This window comes from Salvelinus sp. IW2-2015, linkage group LG15, assembly GCF_002910315.2.
Source record: "Salvelinus sp. IW2-2015 linkage group LG15, ASM291031v2, whole genome shotgun sequence".
NCBI lineage: Eukaryota > Metazoa > Chordata > Actinopteri > Salmoniformes > Salmonidae > Salvelinus > Salvelinus sp. IW2-2015.
The window spans coordinates 9682848-9708379 of record NC_036855.1 but is presented as its reverse complement, the minus strand read 5'-3'; the positions used below and the strand labels follow the sequence as shown (position 1 = coordinate 9708379).

Genomic DNA, 25532 nt, shown 5'->3' with positions numbered 1-25532 from the left:
TTATATTTTTTATTTCTGCGTTTTGTGTGTTCTTGACGTGTCACGCCGGCACAGTTGAAATATGCTTCTCTCTCTTTGTTTACTATTTGCTAACTCAGATAATTAGCATCGTTTGCTTTCGCCGAAAAGCCTATTTTGAATTCTGACATGTTGGCTGGATTCACAACCAGTGTATTGCTTTAATTTGGTATCTTTCATGTGTGAATTTAATGAAAGTTTGATTTTTATAATAAATTTATTTGAATTTGGCGCTCTGTATTTTTCTCTGGCTTTTGGCCAAGTGAGATAGTAGCGTCCCGCCTAAAACTCCAGATTTTTGGATATAAATATGAACTTTACCGAACAAAACATACATGTATTGTGTAACATGAAGTCCTATGAGTGTCATCTGATGAAGATCATCAAAGGTTAGTGGATAATTTAAATCCATTTCTGACTTTTGTTACTCCTCTCTTTGGCTGGAAAAATGGCTGTGTTTTTCTGTGGCTATGTACTGACCTAACATAATCGCAAGGTGTGCTTTCACCGTAAATCCTTTTTGAAATCAGACATGTTAGCTGGATTCACAACAAAGTTGTGAAAGTTTGATTTTTATAGTAATTTATTTGAATTTGGCACTCTGCATTTTTACTGGCTTTTGGCCAAGTGGGACGTTAGCCTCCCACATATCCCAGAGAAGTTAAAGTATAATTTTTTGAATCTTCTAATGTTACTGTCCCCACTACAACAACAAAAACCTCTTACATTTTGTCCTTTAATAATTTCATTGAATTCCATTAATTCCTATGGAGGACTGTTCCTACTGAGGAGTGCCAATATGGTTGACCGGTGGCGTCAAAGCATCTCACTGGCCAATACATATCAGCAATCCAGGGTTTATATACATCATTTGGATGGCGTATTTGTAATCTTCCCGTCTTTTTCTCTCCCCTGCCAGCCTCTCTCTTTCTGCCTCTCTTTCTCTCACCCTCTCTATCCTCTAATTTCTGTCTTCGCACGCCAAATGGATTAGAGTTGGACACAGTACTGGCGCATGAAGGGATCTTAGCATCATTGAGCAAAGACACAGACAAATGGTTGAAGCCACCGGTCAGCTAGATACAATGCTACACTGAACAAAAAATATTTCAGGGAAGTTAGGAACAAATATACACAGGCAGTTAGGAACACTAAGGCTAGCTTTTTCAAACAGAAATTTGCATCCTGTAATACTAACTCAAAAAAGTTCTGGAACACTGTAAAGTCCATGGAGAATAAGAGCACCTCCTCCCAGCTGCCCACTGCTCTTAGGCTAGGAAACACTGTCACCACCGATAAATCCACTATAATTGAGAATTTCAATAAGCATTTCTCTACGGCTGGCCATGCTTTCCACCTGGCTACCCCTACCCCGGTCAACTGCTCGGCACCCTCCACAGCAATCCGCCAAAGCCCCCACCATTTCTCTTTCACCCAAATCCAGATAGCTGATATTCTGAAAGAGCGGCAAAATCTGGACCCCTACAAATCAGCTGGGCTAGACAATCTGGACACTCTCTTTCTAAAATGATCTGCCGAAATTGTTGCAACCCCTAATACTAGCCTGTTCAACCTCTCTTTCGTATTGTCTGAGATTCCCAAAGATTGGAAAGCTGCCGCGGTCATCCCCCTCTTCAAAGGGGGTGACACTCTAGACCCAAACTGCTACAGACCTACATCTATCCTACCCTGTCTTTCTAAGGTCTTCGAAAGCCAAGTTAACAAACAGATTACCGACCATTTCGAATCCCACCGTACCTTCTCCGCTATGCAATCTGGTTTCAGAGCTGGTCATGGGTGCACCTCAGCCACGCTCAAGGTTCTAAACGACATCATAACCACCATCGATAAGAGACATTACTGTGCAGCCATATTCATCGACCTGGCTAAGGCTTTCGACTCTGTCAATCACCACATTCTTATTGGCAGACTCGACAGCCTTGGTTTCTCAAATGATTGCCTCGCCTGGTTCACCAACTACTTCTCAGATAGAGTGCAGTGTGTCAAATCGGAGGGCCTGTTGTCCAGACCTCTGGCAGTCTCTATGGGGGTGCCACAGGGTTCAATCCTCGGGCCGACTCTCTTCTCTGTATACATCAATGATGTTGCTCTTGCTGCTGGTGATTCTCTGATACACCTCTACGCAGACGACACCATTCTGTATACTTCTGGCCCCTCTTTGGACACTGTGTTAACTAACCTCCAGACGAGCTTCAATGCCATACAACTCTCCTTCCGTGCCTCCAACTGCTCTTAAATGCAAGTAAAACTAAATGCATGCTATTCAACCGATCACTGCCCGCACCTGCTCGCCCGTCCAGCATCACTACTCTGGACGCCTCTGACTTAGAATACGTGGACAACTACAAATACCTAGGTGTCTGGTTAGACTGTAAACTCCCCTTCCAGACTCACATTAAGCATCTCCAATCCAAAATTAAATCTAGAATCGGCTTCCTATATCGCAACAAAGCATCCTTCACTCATGCTGCCAAACATACCCTCGTAAAACTGACCATCCTACCGATCCTCGACTTCGGYRATGTCATCTATAAAATAGCCYYCAACACTCTACTCAACAAACTGGATGCAGTCTATCACAGTGCCATCCGTTTTGTCACCAAAGCCCCATACACTACCCACCATTGCGACCTGTACGCTCTCGTTGGTTGGCCCTCGCTTCATACTCGTCGCCAAACCCACTGGCTACAGGTTATCTACAAGTCTCTGCTAGCTTTAAGTGCCAGCTCACAGATCACTGCACATAGCCCATCTGTAAACAGCCCATCTACCTACCTCATCCCCATACTGTATTTATTTATCTTGCTCATTTGCACCCCAGTATCTCTACTTGCACATTCATCTTCTGCACATCTACCATTCCAGTGTGTAATTGCTATATTGTAATTACTTCGCCACCATGACCTATTTATTGCCTTAACTCCCTTATCTTACCTCATTTGCACTCACTGTATATAGACTTTTTGTTTTCTTTTGTTCTACTGTATTATTGACTATGTTTTGTTTATTCCATGTGTAACTCTGTGTTGTTGTATGTGTCAAATTGCTATGCTTTATCTTGGCCAGGTCGCAGTTGCAACTGAGAACTTAAAAAAAGAAAAGAAATTAAAAACCCGCAACATGGAACAACTTCAAAGATGTTACTGTTACGGTTCATATAAGGAAATCAGTCAATTTAAATAAATAGATTAGGCCCTAATCTATGGATTTCCCACAACTGAGAATACTGGTATGCATCTGTTGGCCACAAAAACCTTTTAAAAATGTAGGGGCCTGGATCAGAAAACCAGTCAGTTTCTGGTGTGATCACCATTAGCCTCATGCAGTGTGACATCTACATTACGTAGTTGACCAGGCTGTTGATTGTGGCCTGTGGAATGTTGTCCCATTCCTCTTCAATGGCTGTGAGTGGTTGCTGGGCGTTGGTGGGAACTGGAACGCGCTGTCGTACACGTCAATCCAGAGCATCCCAAACATGCTCAACGGGTGACATGTCTGGTGAGTATGCAGGCCATGGAAGAACTGGGACAGTTTCAGATTCCAGGAATTGTGTACAGATCCTGGAGACATTGGGCTGTGCATTATCATGCTGAAACATAAGGTGATGGCAGTGAATGTATGGCATGCCAATAGGCCTCAGGATCTCTGTGCATTCAAATTGCCATAGCTTATGCCTGCCCATACCATAACCCCACCACACTGTTCACAACATTGACTCCAGCAAACCACTCACCTAGACGACACCATGTCTGCAATCTGCCCGGTACAGCTGAAACCAAGTTTCATCCGTGAAGAGCACACTTCTCCAGCATGCCAGTGGCCAGTGAAGGTGAGCATTTGCCCACTGAAGTTGTTTACAACACCGAACTGCAGTCAGGTCAAGACCCTGGTGAGGACGACGGTCACGCAGATGAGCTTCCCTGAGACGGTTTGACAGTTTGTGCAGAAATGATTTGGTTGGGCAAACCCACAGTTGCATCAACTGTCTGGGTGGCTGGTCTCAGACGATTCCGCAGGTGAAGAACCCGGATGTGGAGGTCCTGGGCTGCCGTGGTTACACTTGGTCTGCGATTGTGAGGCCGGTTGAACGTACTGCCAAATTCTCTAAAATGACATTGGAGGCGGCTTATAGTAGAAACATGAACATTCAATTATCTGGCAACAGCTCGTGGACATTCCTGCAGTTAGCATGCCATTTGCACACTCCTATAAAATGTGAGAAATGTGAGACATCTGTGGCATTGTGTTGTGTAACAAAACTGCACATTTTAGAGTGACCTTTTATTGCCCCCAGCACAAGGTGCACCTGTGTTCTGGTCATGCTGTTTACTCAGCTTATTGATATGCCACACCTGTCAGGTGGATGGATTATCTTGGCAAAGGAGAAATGCTCACTAACATGGATGTAAACTAATTTCTGCACAACATTTGAGAGAAATAAGCTTTTGTGCATATGGGACATGTCTGGGATGTTTTATTTCAGCTCATGAAACATGGCACCAACACTTTAAATGTTGTGTTTATATTTTTGTTCAGTGTATTTCACGGTAAACAAATTAACAGACTTTCAGCATGCTTATAGGGAAGGGCACTCAACATGTACGGGACTTACACAAATGACTGATGATTCGCTGAAAAAATGTTATCATAAGAAGCTGTCTTGTGTAGCTTTTGACATTATCGATCAAAATGTGCTGCTGGAAAAAAGTACTGTATGTGTTATGGTTTTACATTCCCTGCTATATCATGGATGGAGAGTTACCTGTCCAACAGGACACAGAGGGTGTTCTTTAATGGAATCCTCTCCAACATAATCCAGGTAGAGTCAGGCATTACCCAGGCCAGCTGTCTAGGCCCCTTACTTTTTAAAATGTTTACTTTTGACCTGCCACTGGCACTGAGTAAAGCCTGTGTGTCTATGTATGCTGATGACTTAACACATCAACCACAATAAGTAAAATCACTGCAACACTTAACAAATCAAATCATTGTTAGCTGCACCGAAAACAATAGGTGTAGACTTTCCAATGAAATGCTAAATAAAAAAAGGAAATAGTAACAATAAAAAAAATAAGGCTATATACAAGGAGTACCAGTACCGAGTCAATGTGCAGTGGTACGAGGTAGTTGAGGTAATTGAAGTAACAGAGTATGTACATGTTGGTAGGGGTAAAAGTGACTAGGCAATCAGGATATATTATAAACAGAGTAGCAGCAGCATATGTAAAGTGTGTCTATGTGTGAGTATGTATGTGCATGGCGTCAATATGCATGTGCATGTGTGTGTGTGTGTGTGTGTGTGTGTGTGTTGGAGTGTCAGTGTAGTATGTGTGAGTGTGTGGGTAGAGTCTAGTTCAGGGGTGGGCAAACTTTTTGGCTCGAGGGCCACATCAGGATTTTGAAATTCAACGGAGGGACGCATTTTTGGGGGGACTAATTATTTGTTAAAATCAATTTGTGGGGGCCTTCCGAGTGGCTCAGCAGTCTAAGACACTGCATTGCAGTGCTTGATGCGTCACTACAGACCCGGGTTCATTCCCAGGCTGTCTCACAGCTGGCCGTGGCTGGGAGACCCATGAGGCGACGCACAATTGGCATCGTCCAGGTTAGGAGAGGGTTTGGCAGGCCGAGATTTCCTTGTCCCATCGCGCTCTAGCGACTCCTGTGGCGGGCCGAGCGCATGCACGCTGACACGGTCGCCAGGTATACAGTGTTTCCTCCAACAAATTGGTGCGGCTGGCTTCCGGGTTAAGCGGGCATTGTGTCAAGAAGCAGTGCATATGTAAAGTGTGTATGTGCGAGTATGCGGCTTGGCTGGGTCGTGTTTCAGAGGACGCACGGCTCTCGACCTTCGCCTCTCCCGAGTCCGTATGGGAGTTGCAGCGATGGAACAAGACTGTAACTACCAATTGGATACCACGAAATTGGGGAGAAAAAAAGGGGTAAAATTATATCTATTTTTTGTATGTTTCACGGGCCGAACTTTACCCCCCCCCCCCCCCCCCCCGCCGATCTAGTGAGTGCATACAGCCAGTTTTAAGGGAGTCAGTGGAAACCAATTAAGATAAATAAATAAATAATAAAGGGGGTCAATGTAAATTGTCTGGGTAGCCATTAGATGAACTGTTCAGAAGTCTTATTGGCTACAAAGAGCTTCAGTCAGTTTTAGAATGGGAGGCAAGACATAAGCTAGTCCTAAATATATATTTTTTTATAGCATTGTATTTGTGACAAATCATTCACTAAATCCAAAACCTCAATTGAATCTTGTAATGAATAATGTGGAAATGGAGCAAGTTGAGGGGACTAAACTGCTTGGCTCAGCCCTGCATTGTAAACTGTCATGGTCAAAATGTATTGATGGGTAGCTAAGATTGGGAGAGGTCTGTCCGTAATAAAGTGCTGCTCTGCTTGCTTGACATCGCTATCAACAAAACAAGTCCAACAGATCCTAGTTTTGTCGCACCTGGACTACTGCCCAGTCATATGGTCAAGTGCCACAAAAAAGGACATAGGCAAATTACAGTTGGCCCGAGCAGCACGGCTGGCCCTTAAAATGCACACGAAGAGCTAACATCAATAAAATGCCTGTCAATCTCTCCTGGCTCAAAGTATAGGAGAGTGACTGCATCACTACTTATCTTTATTAGAGGTATTGACATGTTGAAAGAACCAAGCTATCTGTTTAAATGACTAGCACACAGCTCAGACATGCATACCCCACAAGGCACACCCCACAAGACATGCCACCAGAGGTCTCTTCACAGTCCCCAAATCCAGAACAGACAATGGGAAACGCACAGTACCTCATAGAGCCATGACTATAAGGAACTCTATTCCACATCAAGTACAGTGCCTTCAGAAAGTATTCATACCTCTTGAGTTATTCCACATTTTGTTGTGTTTTCTCCACCATCTACACCCCATAATGACAAAGCGAAAACATGTTTTTAGAAATGTTTGCAAATTTATTGAAAATGGAACATATAAATATCTCATTACATAAGTATTCACACGCCTGAGTCAGTACATGTTAGAATCACCTTTGGTAGCGATTACAGCTGTGAGTCTTTCTGGGTAAGTCTCTAGGAGCTTTACACACATGGATTGTGCAACAATTGGCCATTATTATTGTCTAAATTCTTCAAGCTCTGTCAAATGTTGATCATTGCTAAGCACCCATTTTCAGGTCTTGCCATAGTTTTGACTTAAATCAGCTTGAAAATCTAACTCAACCACTCAGGAACTTGAACTGTCTTCTTGAAGAGCAACTCCAGCAGTGGAGGCTGCTGAGGGGAGGACGGCTCATAATAACGTCTGGAATGGAGCGAATGGAATGACAAACACATGGAAACTATGTGTTTGATACCATTCCACTCCAGCCATTACCACAAGCCCGTCCTCCCCAATTAAGGTGCCACCAACCTCCTATGAACTCCAGTTAGATTTGGCCATGTGTTTAAGGTTATTTTCCTGCTGAAAGGTGAATTAATCTCCCAGTGTCTGGTGGAAAGTAGACAGATGCAGGTTTTCCTCTAGGATTTGGCTGTGCTCCATTCCGTTTATTTTTTATGCTGAAAAACTCCCCAGTCCTTAATCATTACAAGCATACCCATAACATGATGCAGCCACCACTATGCTTGAAAATATGGAGAGTTGTACTCAGCAATGTTCCCTCTAAACTGTGCTCGTGCGCAGCCGTGCACCTCCTTCAGGAGTGCCGGTGCAGAAGAAATGCCAGGCCACGCAGAGACCCAAGAGATTGCACATCACTGAGTTCGCCCCATTATTTTCACTATAGATCATATAGTTTTATCTGTGATTGAGTAAACATTATATAAGCCCCTTTTCTAACTTTGCAAGATTGAGTCTGATATTGTTGGAGGCATAGCCAGAGCGCAACAGAGTGGTCTTTCAATCACCCACGAGTAAATATGCTTTTCAGATCAGAGCGCAGATCCGCACGTGTGCAGATTTGTTGATATTCTTTGCTCCTTAGCAAATGATTAGCCTAGTTAGAGATATGTATAGGGCAGGAACGCGTAGGCTACATTTCAAGCTGTCTGTGAAAAGCGAGTACGGTAAAAAGCGTATGTCTTAATTAGAAGGAGCAGTGTTGTATTTTGAGACATGCTTGAATATGCAAATAAGCAAATAGGCAGAGGGGCAGCATACATTGTCTAATTTTCTATATTGTAATAATAATACATTTTATTTTGTAAAGTGGTTTCTTGCATCATACAACACAATGCTATTTACAGTCACCTATTTGGCACATGGTGTACCAGACCAAGTAAAATAATGTCAAGCCCTTCATAATGTAAAAATGTTTTTAAAAGACTCATGCAATCTAGGCCTGCATTGAACACCACATATAGGCTACGGTAGGCTATATCATTGAAATCTAAATATATTTCCATGTGAAAATCTTATTGGATTTTGTCTATTAGTTTTGTTGGTAGGCCTATATTATGCTCAAATGCGCCCGAGACTGCCTGGTAGCTCCCCTGGGACTGCCACGCAAAGCGCAGAAGAACTATCAGCCCACAGAGAGAAGCATGAGATTTAACTTCACTCAACATTCTAGAGCTCTCCCTGTTAGCTAACACTATCAACGTTTCCCTTTACTGTGGCAATTGTGATCGAATCAATGCAATATTAGCCACTTCCCATGCAAAATACCGAAACAAAACATTATATTGCGCACGACTCAGCCTGTACTCCACACAACATTCAAGTTTGAGCTTAGCAGACCTGAAATTTGCTCACTGTTGATATTTTTTTGAGGGAACATTGGCCACGAGGCTACTGTCTAAAACTGTAAGGGTATAGCCTCAGTGTTCACTGTAAATGCGCACCGGAAGTTGCACAAAAATTTCACTCAAAAGACCTTACATTTTCTCAGTGCTACAAAAAAATTATGGGGAACATTAGTACTCAGTAATGTGTTGTATTGGATTTGCCCCAAACATAACACTTTGTATTTAGGACAGAAAGTTATTTGCTTTGTCGCATTTTTTGCAGTGCTACTTTAGTAAATGTGCTACAAACAGGATGAATATTTTGCAATATTTTATTCTGCTCAGGTTCCCTTTTCACTCTGTCAATTAGGTTAGTCTTGTGGAGTAACTACAATTTTGTTGATCCATCCTCAGTTCTCCTATCGCAGCCATTAAACCCTGTAAATATTTTAAAGTCACCATTGGCCTCACGGAGAAATCCCTGAGCGTTTTCCTTCCTCTCCAGCAACTGAGTTAGGAAGGACGCTTGTATCTTTGTAGTGACTGGGTGTATTAATACACCATCCAAAGAGTAATTAATAACTTCATCATGCTCAAAGGGATATTCAAGGTCTTCTTTGTTAAATGTTATTATCTCTATCAAAAGGTGCCCTTCTTGCCTCCCGGGTGGCGCAGTGGTCTAGGGCACTGCATCGCAGCGCAAGCTGCGCCACCAGAGACTCTGGGTTTGCGCCCAGGCTCTGTCGCAGCCGGCCGCGACCGGGAGGTCCGTGGGGCGACGCACAATTGGCCTAGCGTCGTCCGGGTTAGGGAGGGTTTGGCCGGTAGGGATATCCTTGTCTCATCGCGCACCAGCGACTCCTGTGGCGGGCCGGGCGCAGTGCGCGCTAACCAAGGGAGCCAGGTGCACGGTGTTTCCTCCGACACATTGGTGCGGCTGGCTTCCAGGTTGGAGGCGTGCTGTGTTAAGAAGCAGTGCGGCTTGGTTGGGTTGTTTCGGGGGACGCATGGCTTTCGACCTTCGTCTCTCCCGAGCCCGTACGGGAGTTGTAGCGATGAGACAAGATAGTAATTACTAACAATTGGATACCACGAAAAATTGGGGAGAAAAGGGGGGTAAATTTATTTAATTTAAAATAAAATAAAAAGGGGGGGGGGGCTTATTTGCAAGGCATTGGAAAACCTCCCTGGTCTTTGTGGTTGAATCTGTGTTCGAAATTCACTGCTCGACTGAGGGACCATACAGATAATTGTATGTGTGGGGTACAGAGTTTAGGTAGCGATTCAAATATTATGTTAAACACTATTATTGCACACAGAGTGAGTCCTTGCAACTTATTATGTGACTTGTTAAGCACATTTTTACTTTTGAATTTATTTAGGCTTGCCATAAATGGGGTTGAATACTTATTGACATTTCGGCTTATCATTTTTTATTAATTTCTGAAGGCACTGTAACTAATGCAAGAAAAAAAAGGAAAAACTACACCTCATAAGGAGAACAGCGCGGACTGTGAAGACACGCTAACACACGCACTCTACACACACTTACATTGTAATATTGTTATATTACTGTATTATGGATTTTGTATTGTAGATATGTTGTGGTAGAGTAGTGTGCAATAATGTGTTGTATTGTATTGTAGAGATGTGGTAGATTATTATGTTATAATGTGTTGTATTGTAGTTATGTAGTGTGTAATAATGTGTTGTGTGATGTACTGTATTATTTTGTATGTAATTGCCTTAATCTTGTTTGGACCCCAGGAAGAGTAGCCTTGGCAACAGCTAATGGGGATCTGTCATTAAATACAAAAATACTTAAAGGAAAGGCCAAAGTGCTGAGTGCTGACGACCTGGCGGTCATGATTAAAATAGCAAGACTGACCAGAGTGCTATTCCTCACATCACTAAGTCAGAGGCACCGACTTTGTAGGGCCCTTTTTGTGGTAAGAGACGGTAAAGAACAGTAGCTGTGTCGTTCAGCAGTATGTATGCTACTGTAGAGCAGAGCTCCACCACACATCCCAGGGAACCATGTTAAAACGTCTTGTTAATTGGGGGGGGGCGCTATTTCCACTTTGTAAAAAATCGTGCCCAATTTAAACGGCCTCGTACTCTATTCTAGATCGTACAATATGCATATTATTATTACTATTGGATAGAAAACACTCTCACGTTTCTAAAACTGTTTGAATTATATCTGTGAGTAAAACAGAACACATTTGGCAGCAAACTTCCAGACAGGAAGTGAAAAATCTGAAAACGATGCTCTGTTCCAGGGCCTGCCTATTCAATTGCCTAATTTCTATGGATTTGCATGCACTGCATACGCTTTCCACTAGATGTCAACAGGCAGTGGAAGGTGGAATGGGGTGTCTAGCTTGATCTGAGGTCGAACAAGAGCTCTTGGAATGACGTGACCACAATTTCCTTTCTCTACCTAGGCGCGGGAAGGAGTTGTATCAGTTTATTCAACGTTTATTGCGAGTTTTGGAATTTTCCTTTCTTTGCGTCAGGAGAATTTGGACATGTTCGCGCCACATGGCTAGCTAAGGTTGCTAATTCGACAGGAGAAGAGGACATTCTAAAACCAAACAACGATTTATTCTGGACAAAGGACTCCTTGTACAAGATTCTAATGGAAGCTCAGCAAAAGTAGGAACCATTTATGATGTTATTTCGTATTTCTGTGGAAAAGGTTTAGTCCTATTTTCCGCCCATTTTGCGGGCGCTGTCTCGCTATAACGTAAGCTGTTTGTTATGGTAAAGATATTTTTAAAAATCTAACACGGCGATTGCATTAAGAACTAGTGTATCTTTCATTTGCTGTCCAACATGTATTTTTTAGTAAAGTTTATGATGAGTTCTTTGGTCAGATTAGGTGACTGTCCAAAATATCTCTGGATAATTTGGTGAATCGATGCTACATATTCACAATGTATAACCACGGTTTGCAGCTCAAAATATGCACATTTTCGAACAAAACATAAGTGTATTGTGTAACATGATGTTATAAGACTGTCATCTGATGAAGTTGTTTCTTGGTTAGTGACTAATTATATCTCTATTTGGTCGGTTTTGTGATAGCTACCTATGCGGTAGAAAAATGTTGAAAATATGCGGTTGAGTCTTTTGCTATTGTGGTTAGCTAATAGAAATACATATTGTGTTTTCGCTGTAAAACATTTTAAAAATCGGAAATGATGGCTGGATTCACAAGATGTTTATCTTTCATTTGCTGTATTGGACTTGTGATTTCATGAAAATTATGTTATATGATATCCCTGTCGGGTTAGGCTAGGCTATGCTAGTCAGCTTTTTTGATGGGGGGGATCCCGGATCCGGGTTTGTGACTCGTTAGAGGTTAATAATTATAGGTAGTATTAAAATTGAACAGTTCAAGTCTTCTTCGAATGCTTAAGCACTTCGTATAAATAAAACTCAGAGCAAAAGCAGAGCTGGGGAGAACCTAGTGTTGGTAGGAGGACTGAAGATGTTTCTCTATAATCTACCTCTTGCATGAACAGTCAGATGTGCAGTACCCTTTCAACTGCACATGACAATCATTAGTCAAGGAACTTAACCAGTGTTCCTCTATCATGGATTTCTTGCCACAGAATGCACACACCATAATAGCTCCTTGGTTCTGTATTTTTGGACAGCAGTCATGGACAGGAAGCTGCACTCATTCTGGTATCCGATGAAGGAAAAAACTGAGGAATAGGTGCATAGCTTGCATGTTCTTTTGTGGATATTGCTGACACCATGCAAATATCATCTTGGTCAGCATTTTTATATATTTATATTGGGAGTGGCCTTCCAAACTTGAATAATTGGTCAGATGTTGAATGTGTGAGAAGCAGTTTTGGACCAGATGAGTGTTGTATTCCCGGTGGTGAGGAGGAATCTTACCAGAAGTACTGCTGACGTCCCGTTGGGTCGGAAGAGTTCAATTGACATGTCTGGAAACATCCTGCCGATCCTTGATATCACGTCGTCCACATACCTGGAGAATGACAGAGAACATTTTTACCCTTAGGGGAAAAAATAGCAAATGTTTCAAACTACAAAACAGTGCATTTGGAAAGTATTAAGACCCCTTGACTTTTTCTACATTTTGTTAGGTTACAGCCTTATTCTAAAATGGATTAAATAAAACAATTTATTCAGCAATCTACACACAATACCCCATAATGACAAAGTGAAAACAGGTTTTTAGATATTTTTGAAAATGTATAAAAAATATTTATATAAGTATTCAGACCCTTTGCTATGAGACTCAAAATTGAGCTCAGGTGCATCCTGTTTACATGGATCATCCTTGAGATGTTTCTATAACTTGGAGTCCCCCTTTGGTAAATTCAATTGATTGGACATAACTTGGAAAGGCACACACCTGTCTACATAAGGTCCCACAGTTGATAGTGCATGTCAGAGCAAACACCAAGCCATGAGGTCGAAGGAATTGTCCGTAGAGCTCCGAGACAGGATTCTGTCACAGTGGCCTCTATCATTCTTAAATGGAAGTTTGGAACCACCAAGACTCTTCCTAGAGCTGGCCGCCCGACCAAACTGAGCAATCCAGGGAGAAGGGCCTCGGTCAGGGAGATGACCAAGAACCTGATGGTCACTCTGACAGAGCTCAAGAGTTCCTCTGTGGAAATGGGAGAACCTTCCAGAAGGACAACCATCTCTGCAGCCCTCCACCAATTAGGCCTTAATGGTAGAGTGGCCAGACCGAAGCCAGTCCTCAGTAAAAGGCACATGACAGCCCACTTGGAGTTTGCCAAAAGGCACCTAAAGACTCTCAGACCATGAGAAACAAGATTCTCTGGTCTGATGAAACCAAGATGGAACTCTTTGTCCTGAATGCCAAGCGTCACGTCTGGAGGAAACCTGGTACCATCCCTACGGTGAAGCATGGTGGTCAAATCAAATCAAATTGGTGGCAGCATCATGCTGAGGGGATGTCTTTTGGCAGCAGGGACTCTGAGACTAGTCAGGATCGAGGGAAAGATGAACTGAACAAGTACAGAGCGAACCTTGATGAAAACCTGCTCCAGAGCGCTCAGGACCTCAGACTGGGGCGAAGGTTCACCTTCCAACAGGACCACGACCCTAAGCACACAGCCAAGGCAATGCAGGAGTGGCTTTGGGACAATCTCTGAATGTCCTTGAACTGCCCAGCCAGAGCCCGGACTCGAACCCGAACAAACCTCTCTGGAGAGACCTGAAAATAGCTGTGCACCAACCTGACAGAGCTTGAGAGGAAGACTCAACGCTGTAATCACTGCCAAAGGTGCTTCAACAGAGTACTGAGTAAACGGTCTGAATACTTATGTAAATGTGATGTCTTGTTTTATTTCATATAAATTACCCCAAAAAATACTTTTTTGTTTTGTTTTGTCATTATGGGGTATTGTGTGTAGATTCATGATATTTTAGAATAAGGCTGTAACCTTACAACATGTGGAAAAAGTCAAGAGGTCTAAACACTGCCTTTGGAAAGTATTTATTTATTTATTTATTTAAACATTGTTAGGTTACAGCCTTATTCTAAAATGTACGAAATTGTTTTATTCCCCTCATTAATAGAATGCTATTTACCCGCTTTTCTTTTGGGGTGGAGATAGAATAAATGAAGGTGTGATGGGGGTGTGTCTACAGATATGCCTTGTTCTGACCTTGAGTAAATTCCCTAATAATTCCACTACCTTTACCTGAGATGAAACCATGAATGAAGTCGAGCAAACCTGCTAGTTTCAAGTACAAGTGGACAAAGTATATACTCTCTTTTTTCCGATAGAAATAACAGCATTCTCCATGCATTACAACTTACAACTTGATAAGAGCTAGGTAAATGAGTAATCAGTTTGGATAAGGGAATTGTAAATATAAATGACTGTTGTTTTAGATCAATTCTACCTTATAATAGCTGGAGACAAATGTGAAACCAGTCATATGGCAGCAAACTGAAGCATATCAACATAACTTTCCCACAGTAAAGTTTATGAAATGCTGTGCCATTATGCAGAATTTAAATTGTAGAGCCTAGCCTTTTAACTTGCAGGGAGGGGCAGTCTCGAATGTCTTATTTATTGGCCAACCCGCCTCTTTTCTATCATGTTAAATATTAGCAACTATCAGTATCGACCGACCCTCAGTAGGCCTAATAACCACACACATTCAACTGTCAATTTACTGTTAGTTCCCTTCAGCTGGTTGTTGCTGAGGATCATTAGTAACAGTTGATAATATACACTACCGTTCAAAAGTTTGGAGTCACTAAGAAATGTCCTTGTTTTTGAAAGAAAATCAAATTTTTTGTCCATTAAAATAACATCAAATTGATCAGAAATACAGTGTAGACATTGTTAATGTTGTAAATGACTATTGTAGCTGGAAAGGGCAGAATTGTTTTTATGGAATATCCACATAGGCGTACGTAGAGAGGCCAATAATCACTCCTGTGTTCCAATGGCACGTTGTGTTAGCTAATCCAAGTTTATAATTTTAAAAGGCTAATTGATCATTAGAAAACCCTTTTGCAATTATGTTAGCACAGCTGAAAACTGATTAAAGAAGCAATAAAACTGGCCTTCTTTAGACTAGTTGAGTATCTGGAGCATTGGCATTTGTGGGTTTGATTACAGGCTCAAAATGGCCAGAAACCAAGATCTTTCTTCTGAAACTCGTCAGTCTATTCTTGTTCTGAGAAATGAAGGCAATTCCATGCGAGAAACTGTCAAGAAACCGTAGACCTCGTACAACGTTGTGTACTACACTCTTCACAGAACAGCGCAAACTGGCTCTAACCAGAATAAAAAGAGTGGGAGGCCCCGGTGCACAACTAAGCAAGAAGTCAAGTACATTAGAGTATCTAGTTTGCGAAACAGACGCCTCACAAGTCATCAACTGGCAACTTCATTAAATAGTACCCGCAAAACACCAGTCTCAACGTCAACAGTGAAGATGCGACTCTGGGATGCTGGCCTTCTAGGCAGAGTTCCTCTGTCCAGGGTCTGTGTTCTTTTGCCAATCTTAATCTTTTATTTTTATTGGCCAGTCTGAGATATTGCTTTTTCTTTGCAACTCTGCCTCGAAGGCCAGCATCCCGGAGTCGTCTCTTCATTGTTGACATTGAGACTGGTGTTTTGTGGGTATTATTTAATGAAGCTGCCAGTTAAGGACTTGTGAAGCGTCTGTTTCTCAAACTAACACAACATGCCATTGGAACACAGGAGTGATGTTTGCTGATAATGGGTCTCTGTACGCCTATGTAAATATTTCATAAAAAATCTGCAATTTCCAGCTACAATAGTCATTTACAACATTAACAATGTCTACACTGTATTTCTGATCAATTTGATGTTTTTTAATGGACCAACATTTTTGCTATTCTTTAAAAAACAAGGACATTTCTAAGTGACCCCAAACTTTTGAACGGTAGTATATATCTTTTTTTAAAGACATGTGGGCTAATTAAATTGTTATTTAGCGGAGCTCAGACCAAGCTGCAACAGTTTGAACCCGACGCATGGCACAATACTTGGCTGTGTCGTCACACAGTTCCATGGCTAGTGCAGGTAACAGACAAGGGTATAGCCTAGTATTGTACACTATTCTCCCTATTATAATTCTATGTACACTAATCTTCCAATATTACCATGGGTTGAAGAACTGAATGTTTTTAAAGGCTCTCCAAACCTGTTTTAAATTTTTTTTTAATTCACAAATAGTTTCCTAACCCTAAATAATCTACAAGATCAGAGTATTTTAAAATGTACCAATTGGTGCTGAAACAGAGACGAATATGCATATATTTAGATGGATTTCTTTCATTGATCCCTAATATTCTGAACCCATTCTCTCCATATATTCTACTGAGTCTGTGGACAAAATTCCAACTAAAAAAGGTACACCATTTTTAAAGGGATGACTTAAGATAAATGTACTGAAAAGCCTATTGAATGAAAACTTAATGAGAAAATCTGTTGGCCAGTAAGTGGGAGTGTTTTCAGCAGTTGATTTACATTTATTTTGCGTGCACAAGGGAACCATGCCTGCAAAGCCCATTAAGCACCTGCACAAGTTAAGTCTGAATACCAACTTACTGAGAAGTGAGTAGGAAAGGCATGTGTAATAAAGGTGTAATATCCTAAGTTGGAATCAGGCCCTATGTGCATTGGGTTGAACATAGGCAGTAGAGTTGCTTAACCTGTCTAGGACTGCCAACAGCCAATAAAATTGCAGGGCGCCAAATACAAAACAACAGAAATCTCAGAAATCAAATTTCTCAAACACACAAGTATTAGGCACCATTTTAAAGATAAAATGCTTGTTAATCCAGCCACAGTGTCTGATTTAAAAAATGCTTTACAGCGAAAGCTCCACAAACGATTATGTTAGGTCACCACCAAGTCACAGATAAACCCAGCCATTTTTCCCGCCAAAAGAGAGGAGTCACAAAAAGCACAAATAGAGATAAAATGAATCCCTAACCTTTGATGATCTTCATCAGATGACACTCATAGGACTTCATGTTACACAATACATGTATGTTTTGTTCGGTAAAGTTCATATTTATATCCAGAAATCTTATTTTACATTGGCGTGTTAGATTCAGTAGTTCCAAAACATGCAGTGATATTGCAGAGAGCCACATGAATTCACAGAAATACTCATAATAAATGTTGATGAAAATACAGCTATTACACATGAAACTTTAGATACACTTCTCCTTAATGCAACCTCTGTCAGATTTAAAAAAAACTTTACGGAAAAAGCATAATCTAAGAACGGCGCTCAGAGCCCAAACCAGCCAGAGAAATATACGCCATGTTGGGTAGTCAACATTATTCATATTATTCATATATAAATATTCACTTACCTTTGATGATCTTCATCAGAATGCACTCCCAGGAATCGCAGTTCCACAATAAATGCTTGTTTTGTTCGATAATGTCCATCATTTATGTCCATTTATGTCAAATAGCGTCTTTTGTTAGGGCGTTTGGTAAACAATCCAAAAGCGCGATCTGGTCCAATTCGGACGAAACGTTCAAAAAGTTATATTACAGGTCGAAGAAACTTGTCAAACTAAGTATAGAATCAATCTTTAGGATGTTTTTATCATAAAAGTTCAATACCGTTCCAACCGGAGAATTCCATTGTCTGTAGAATTGCACTGGAACGAGAGCAACCTCTCAAGTGAAAGCGCATGACTGAGAACAAGGCTGTAGGCAGACCCCTTAGTAAAACATCTCCCATCCGGCCCCCCTTCACATGAGCAGCCTGAAACCACGTTCTAAAGACGGTTGACATCTAGTGGAAGCCGTAGGAAGTGAAAAATAACCCATATCCCACTGTGTATTCGATAGGAGTGAGTTCAAAAACTACAAACCTCAGATTTCCCACTTCCTGTTTGGATTTTTGCTGCCCCCTATCCCAAACAAGTTAATAAAGATGCAGAACAATGTCAATTGGCAGAATTGTAGGGTGCAGGCTGCCCGACAGTTACAAGGCAAAACTTGTTCTTACATCTAGCTGCTTAATAGTTCATCTATGGAGTGAAACTCATTTAACCACAACACAACACATTTTCACTGACTCAAATCAGTATTATAAATTAACATCTCCCTAGGCGTTGGATACTTGCCATTCTGGGCTAGGAGTTCCAAGTTCCACTTATAACCAAACCAAGTCCACGTTCATCCCTCTATATTACCAATATTATGCCTGGTAAATTTTTCAATAAAACATCTCTCATGAACACTAATGGGAAGATTATTCAGTGGAGGAATATTCAGCAAAGTGCATAAGGTAGTGTTGTCAGCGGAAGGATAAATACAGTATTCATACTGTAGCTTCAAAAAGACTAGCTGCTACACAGACAATCTAATCTTCATGTGTTTTCTTTTAGTCAAGTCCTATTTTTTTAATCCATATGTACAATCAGCTCTCGCATAGAGTTAGGCCTAAATTCCCTGTTTGGAACATTTGAATTTGATTGCTGGGTTTTAATTGCTCAATGTGGTCACTAGGTTACATGATGATGTCCCAGAATCACCTGCTGCCCGCACCATGGAGGACTTGGTGGCAAGGGGTGGTTGACTTTCACAATTCAACATTCAGAATATTCGGCTGTTGATGAAGGCTTAAATTGGGAAGCCAATCAGAGCACAGGGGTGCTCTCCCCACAAGAAAATGAAAGTACATTTTGTCAGTCTACAGCGAGCTGAACGTTTTTGCGCCATTGTGTTTTCATCTTTAACCCTCCGAACCATCTATAGACTATTGTCTCTCATCAGGGCCACATTTGCTGTGAGCACTCCAGACATGGCAGAGCTCAACGTTTCTGAAGATTGTGCAAAGCTGTCATCAAGGCAATGAACGGGTGGCTACTTTGAAGAATCTCTGTTTAACACTTTTCCAGTTACTGAATGATTCCATGTGTTATTTCATAGTTTTGATGTCTCCACTATTATTCTACACTGTAGAAAACAGTAAAAATGAAGAAAAACCCTTATATATACACACTACCAAACTTTTGATTGGTAGTGTATATATATGATTTTTTGCTAAGTAGTAAATATTAGCTAGTGTTTGTCGGTTGTACCTGTGCCAAAACTCTGGCATTTCTTATCCTATAGCTTGTTCTCCGTCTTCTTTTTAAATCTTTAAAATGTTGTGCCAACATTTTTGAGCACTTATCTCCAAAACTTGTTTTCTCTTGGCTCTCTCTTGTTTCTCTGCAGCAGAATTGCAATACATATTATATTGGCACCTAAGTATTGTGATAATATAGGTCTTGGCAATTCCAAGCCCTCATTAGGACAAAGGATGATATGGCAGCCACTTCTACACACAGAGGCAAATATTTAGGGAGCAGCTCAATATCAAGTAATTAGGGCTATGCTAATTGAGTATCCCCATGGTGCATGGTTTCGTTTTAGGGAAGTCGACTTTACATGGAGACTGGAGACATCCTGCGATCCAAGTGCTTTTCTTGCAAGTTAAAGAAACAGAGGCCGCTGTTTTTTTAAAGGGTGTACTGAAGTTTTCAATGTTGAACCATACATGTACCAGGGGACGTTTGGGGGGGGTCAGGCTCAAATAACTTGGTTTGGTTATAAGTGGAACTTGGAACTCCTAGCCCAGAATGGCAAGTATCCAACGCCTAGGGAGATGTTAATTTACAATACTGATTTGAGTCAGTGAAAATGTGTTGTGTTGTGGTTAAATGAGTTTCACTCCATAGATGAATTATTAAGCAGCTAGATGTAAGAACAAGTCTTGTCTTGTAACTGTCTGGCAGCCTGCACCCTACAATGCTGCCAATTGACATTGTTCTGCATCTTTATTAAGCAACTCTACTGCCTATGTTCAACCCAATGTACATAGGGCCTGATTCCGACTTAGGATATTACACCTTTATTACACATGCCTTTCCTACTCACTTCTCAGTAAGTTGGTATTCAGACTTAACTTGTGCAGGTGCTTAACAGGCTTTGCAGGCATGGTTCCCTTGTGCACGCAAAATAAATGTAATTCAACTGCTGAAAACACTCCCACTTACTGGCCAACAGATTTTCTTATTAAGTTTTCATTCAATAGGCTTTTCAGTACTTTTATCTTAAGTTATCCCTTTAAAAATGGTGTACCTTTTTTAGTTGGAATTTTATCCACAGACTCACTAGAATATATGGAGAGATGGTTTCAGAATATTAGGGATCAATGAAAGAAAATGGGAAGAACCATGTGATGGCCCAAGCTTCAACGAGAAGACAAACCATCTGGAAATGATCACCCCAGTTACAATGTGATGTCACATTTAAGATCAATGTGAAAAATAGCTTGTGTTTCAGAAATGTTCCTCCTCTTGTTCTGTTACCGTGTTAATATGTGAGTGGACGTGGAGCCCGTGTGTTTGTGTGATGCTTGTGACAAGGCCAGACCTAAGAGAGCAGTGCAGTGGGGAAGGGGATAGGGTTGGCTCCCAATAGACCTGCTTAGCCTCTATGCTGATAGGAATAGACAAGTCCAAGGTGACAACGCCAATCTGAATTGATTTTCCAAGGACAAAGGTCTGTGTCCCAGGAGAGACAGAATTATCATCGTTGGCCAACAGACGACAACCCCAGCACGAGTCCCACAAAAATGACATTGCACGGCTCACAGTACGCAGGTGACCTTCCAGAAGCAGAGGCAATATCACCATATGACTACACATTACAAACACCTTCCTACTATTGAGTTGCACCCCCTTTTGCCTTCAGAACAGCCTCAATTCGTTGGGGTGTGGACTCCACAAGATGTCAAAAGCATTCGACAGGGATGCTGGCCACTGTTGCTGCCAATGCTTCCCACTGTTGTGTCAAGTTGGCTGCATGTCCTTGGGTAGTGGACCATTCTTGATACACAGGGAAACTGTTGAGCGTGAAAACCCCAGCAGAATTACAGTTCTTGACACACTCAAACCAGAGGGCCTGTCACCTACTACCATACCCCGTTCAAAGACACTTAAATATTTTGTCTTGCCCATTCACCCTCAATGGCACACATACACAATCCATGTCTCAAGGCTTAAACATCCTTCTTTAACCTGTGTCCTCACCATCTACACTGATTGAAGTGGTTTTAACAGGTGACATCAATAAGGTATCATAGCTTTCACCCCTGGATTCACCTGGTCAGTCAATGTCACGGAAAGAGCAGGTGTTCCTAATATTTTGTACACTCAGTGTACAGTGGTACCCCTCCAGAGAAAAAATAGATCTGATATCAGTCAGTCAGTTGGAATCACGATCAAGCTTACTGGTTAGTTTGACTCTAAACATACATTTATCTTCACTTTTAACAATAGATTGCTCTAACTCGGTCACTGCGTCTCTGGATTAAACAAAGCAGCAACTCTAGCAGCTCAAAGAGATGCATGATTAACCTAAATGTGTTGACCACTTAACATAATAATCCAGACGGGGGGGGGGTAGCTAGCGGTCTAAGGGAGGTTGGCTTATGCATGAGAGGAGTCAGTCAATATGTGCCAGTTTAGCTGATTACATTCAGCATGACTCCATTTAGAGGATTAACACATACGCATGACAGTGATCTGCCTCATTGATACAGTGATCTGACCGTTTGGTATTTTATCAGGATCCCCATTAGCTGTTGCGAAAGCAGCAGCTTCTCTTCCTGGCGTCCACACAAAACATGACATAATACAGAACATTCATAGACAATAACAGAACTAGATTAATTTTTAAATGGTGCACATAGCTACATATCTAGACCCACTTCAGTTTGCATAGCACCCCAACAGGTCCACAAACGATGCAATCGCCATCACACTGCACACTGCTCTATCCCATCTAGACAAGAGGAATACCTATGTAAGAATGCTGTTCACTGACTACAGCTCAGCATTCAACACCATAGTACCTTCCAAGCTCATCATTAAGCAGGCTGCCCCTAGGTGGTGAAGGTAGGAAACAACATCTCCACTTCGCTGATCCTCAACACTGAGGCTCCACAAGGGTGCGTGCTCAGCCCTCTACTGTACACCCATAACTGCGTGGCCATGCACACCTCCAACTCAATCATCAAGTTTGAGATGACAACAGTAGTGGGCCTGATTACCAACAATGACGAGACAGCCTACAGGGAGGAGGTGAGGGCACTCGGAGTGTGGTGTCAGGAAAACAACCTCTCACTTAACGACAAAAAAACAAAAGGAGATGATCTTGGACTTCAGGAAACAGCAGAGGGAGCACCTCCCTATCCCCATCGACGGGACAGTAGTGGAGAAGGTGGAAACTTTTAAGTTCCTCGGCGTACACATCAAGGACAAACTGAAATGGTCCACCCACTTCAGGAGGCTGAAGAACTGTGCCGTGTCACTTAAAACCCTCACAAACTTTTACAGATGCACAATCGAGAGCATCCTGTTGGGCTGTACCACCGCCTGGTACGGCAATTGCACCGCCCTCAACCGCAAGGCTCTCCAGAGGGTAGTGCAGTCTGCACAACGGATCACCGGGGGCAAACTACCTGCCCTCCAGGACACCAACAGCACCCGATGTCACAGGAATGCCAAAAAGATCATCAAGGACAACAACCACCCGAGCCACTGCCTGTTCACCCCGCTATCATCCAGGAGACGAGGTCAGTAAAGGTGCATCAAAGCTGGGACCGAGAGACTGAAAAACAGCTTCTATCTCAAGGCCATTAGACTGTTAAACAGCCATCACTAACTGTATACTGCTGCCAACATACAGAACCAAATCACTGGCAATTTTATAAATGGATTTAACTTCTTATGGCTGGGGGCAGTATTGAGTAGCTTGGATGAATAAGGTTCCCAGAGTAAACTGCCTGCTACTCAGTCCCAGAAGCTAAGATATGCACATTATTAGTAGATTTGGATAGAAAACACTCTGAAGTTTATAAAACTGTTTGAATGATGTCTGTGAGTATAACAGAACTCATATGGCAGGCAAAAACCTGAGAAAAAATCCAACCAGGAAGTGGGAAATCTGAGGTTTGTAGGTTTGCCTATCCAATATACAGTGTCTTTGGGGTCATATTGCACTACCTAAGGCTTCCACTAGATGTCAACAGTCTTTAGAACCTTGTTTGATGCTTCTACTGTGAAGAATGAGGGAAGGAGAGCTCTTTGAGTCAGGTGTCTGGCATGAGCTGATCACGCGTGGTCCCGTGAGAGCGACCTGCGTTCCATCGCATTTCTGAAGACAAAGGAATTCTCCGGTTGAAACATTATTGAAGATTTATGTTAAAAACATCCTAAAGATTGATTCTATGCATCGTTTGACATGTTTCTACGAACTGTAATGGAATTTTTTGACTTTTCGTCTGACCTGCGCATCATCAATTTGGATTTTGGAACTAAACGCGCGAACAAAAAGGAGGTATTTGGACATGCATTCTGGACGTTATCGAACAAAACAAACATTCATTGTGGAACTGGGATTCCTGGGAGTGCATTCTGATGAAGATCATCAAAGGTAAGTGAATATTTATAATACTATTTCTGATTTCTGTTGACACCACAACATGGCGGATATCTGTATGGCTTGTTTGGGCTCTGAGCGCTGTACTCAGATTATAGCATGGTGTGCTTTTTCCGTAAAACTGACACAGCGGTTGCATTAAGGAGAAGTTTATCTAAAGTTCCATGTATAATACTTGTATCTTTTATCAATGTTTATTATGAGTATTTCGGTAAATTGATGTGGCTCTCTGCAAAATCACCGGATGTTTTGGAGGCAAAACATTACTGAACATAACGCGCCAATGTAAACTAAGATTTTTGGATATAAATATGGACTTTATCAAACAAAACATACATGTATTGTGTAACATGAAGTCCTATGAGTGTCATCTGATGAAGATCATTAAAGGTTAGTGATTAATTTTATCTCGGGAAAAATGGCTGTGTTTTTCTGTGACTTGGTACTGACCTAAAATAATTGTTTGGTGTGCTTTCGTCGTAAAGCCTTTTTGAAATCGGACACTGTGGCTGGATTTACAACAACTTTATCTTTAAAATGGTGTAAAATACTTGTATGTTTGAGGAATTTTAATTATGAGATTTCTGTTGTTTGAATTTGGCGCCCTGCACTTTCACTGGCTGTTGTGATATCAATCCCGTTAACGGGATCTCAGCCATAAGAAGTTTTAATAAAGGTATCACTAGTCACTTTAAATAATGCCTCTTTAATAATGTTTACATATCCTACATTACTCATCTCATATGTATATACTGTATTTCATACCATCTATTGCATCTTGCCTATGCCGCACGGCCAACGCTCATCCATATATTTATATGTCCATATTCTTATTCCATCTTCTTTACATTTGTGTGTATAAGGTACAGTTGAAGTCAGATGTTTACATACACCTTAGCCAAATACATTTAAACTCAGTTCATTTATTTAATTTTTGAATTTATGACATTTAATCCAAGTAAAAATTCCCTGTCTTACGTCAGTTAGGATCACCACTTTATTTTGAGAACCGGAAATGTCTGAATAATAGTAGAGAGAATGATTTAATTCAGCTTTTATTTCTTTGATCACATTCCCAGTGGGTCAGAAGTTTACATACACTCAATTATTATTTGGTAGCATTGCCTTTAAATTGTTTAACTTGGGTCAAACGTTTCAGGTAGCCTTCCACAAGCTTCCCACAATAAGTTGGGTGAATTTTGGCCCATTCCTCAAGACAGAGCTGGTGTAACTGAGTCAGTTTTGTAGGCCTCCTTGCTCGCACATGCTTTTTCAGTTCTGCCCACACATTTTCTATAGGATTGATGTCAGGGCTTTGTGATGGCCACTCCAATACCTTGACTTTGTTGTCCTTAAGCCATTTTGCAACAACTTTGGAAGTATGCTTGGGGTCATTGTTCATTTGGAAGACCCATTTGCGACCAAGCTTTAACTTCCTGACTGATGTCTTGAGATGTTACTTGAATATATACACATAATTTTCCTCCCTCATGATCTATTTTGTTAAGTGCACCAGTCCGTCCTGCAGCAAAGCATCCACACAACATGATGCTGCCACCCCCGTGCTTCACGGTTGGGTTGTTGTTCTTCGGCTTGCAATGCAAGCATCCCCCTTTTTCCTACAAACATAACGATGGTCATTATGGCCAAATAGTTCAATTTTTGTTTCATCAGACCAGAGGATATTTCTCCAAAAAGTACAAACTTTGTCCACATGTGC

At 41.6% G+C, this 25532-nt stretch overlaps 1 protein-coding gene across 3 annotated transcripts in view; it reads right to left on the bottom strand.

Annotated features, from left to right (window-relative positions):
* Positions 1–25532, bottom strand: part of med27 (mediator complex subunit 27) — a 98116-nt gene that overhangs the window by 24612 nt on the left and 47972 nt on the right. For all 3 annotated transcript variants that reach the window (XR_011480991.1, XM_024001932.3, XM_024001933.3), the window contains exon 4: positions 12696–12789. Coding sequence is in view for 2 of the 3 variants with exons in the window: in XM_024001932.3 (XP_023857700.1) it covers positions 12696–12789 (94 nt within the window). In the remaining variant the exon portion in view is untranslated. The remainder of the gene's footprint in view (positions 1–12695; positions 12790–25532) is intronic.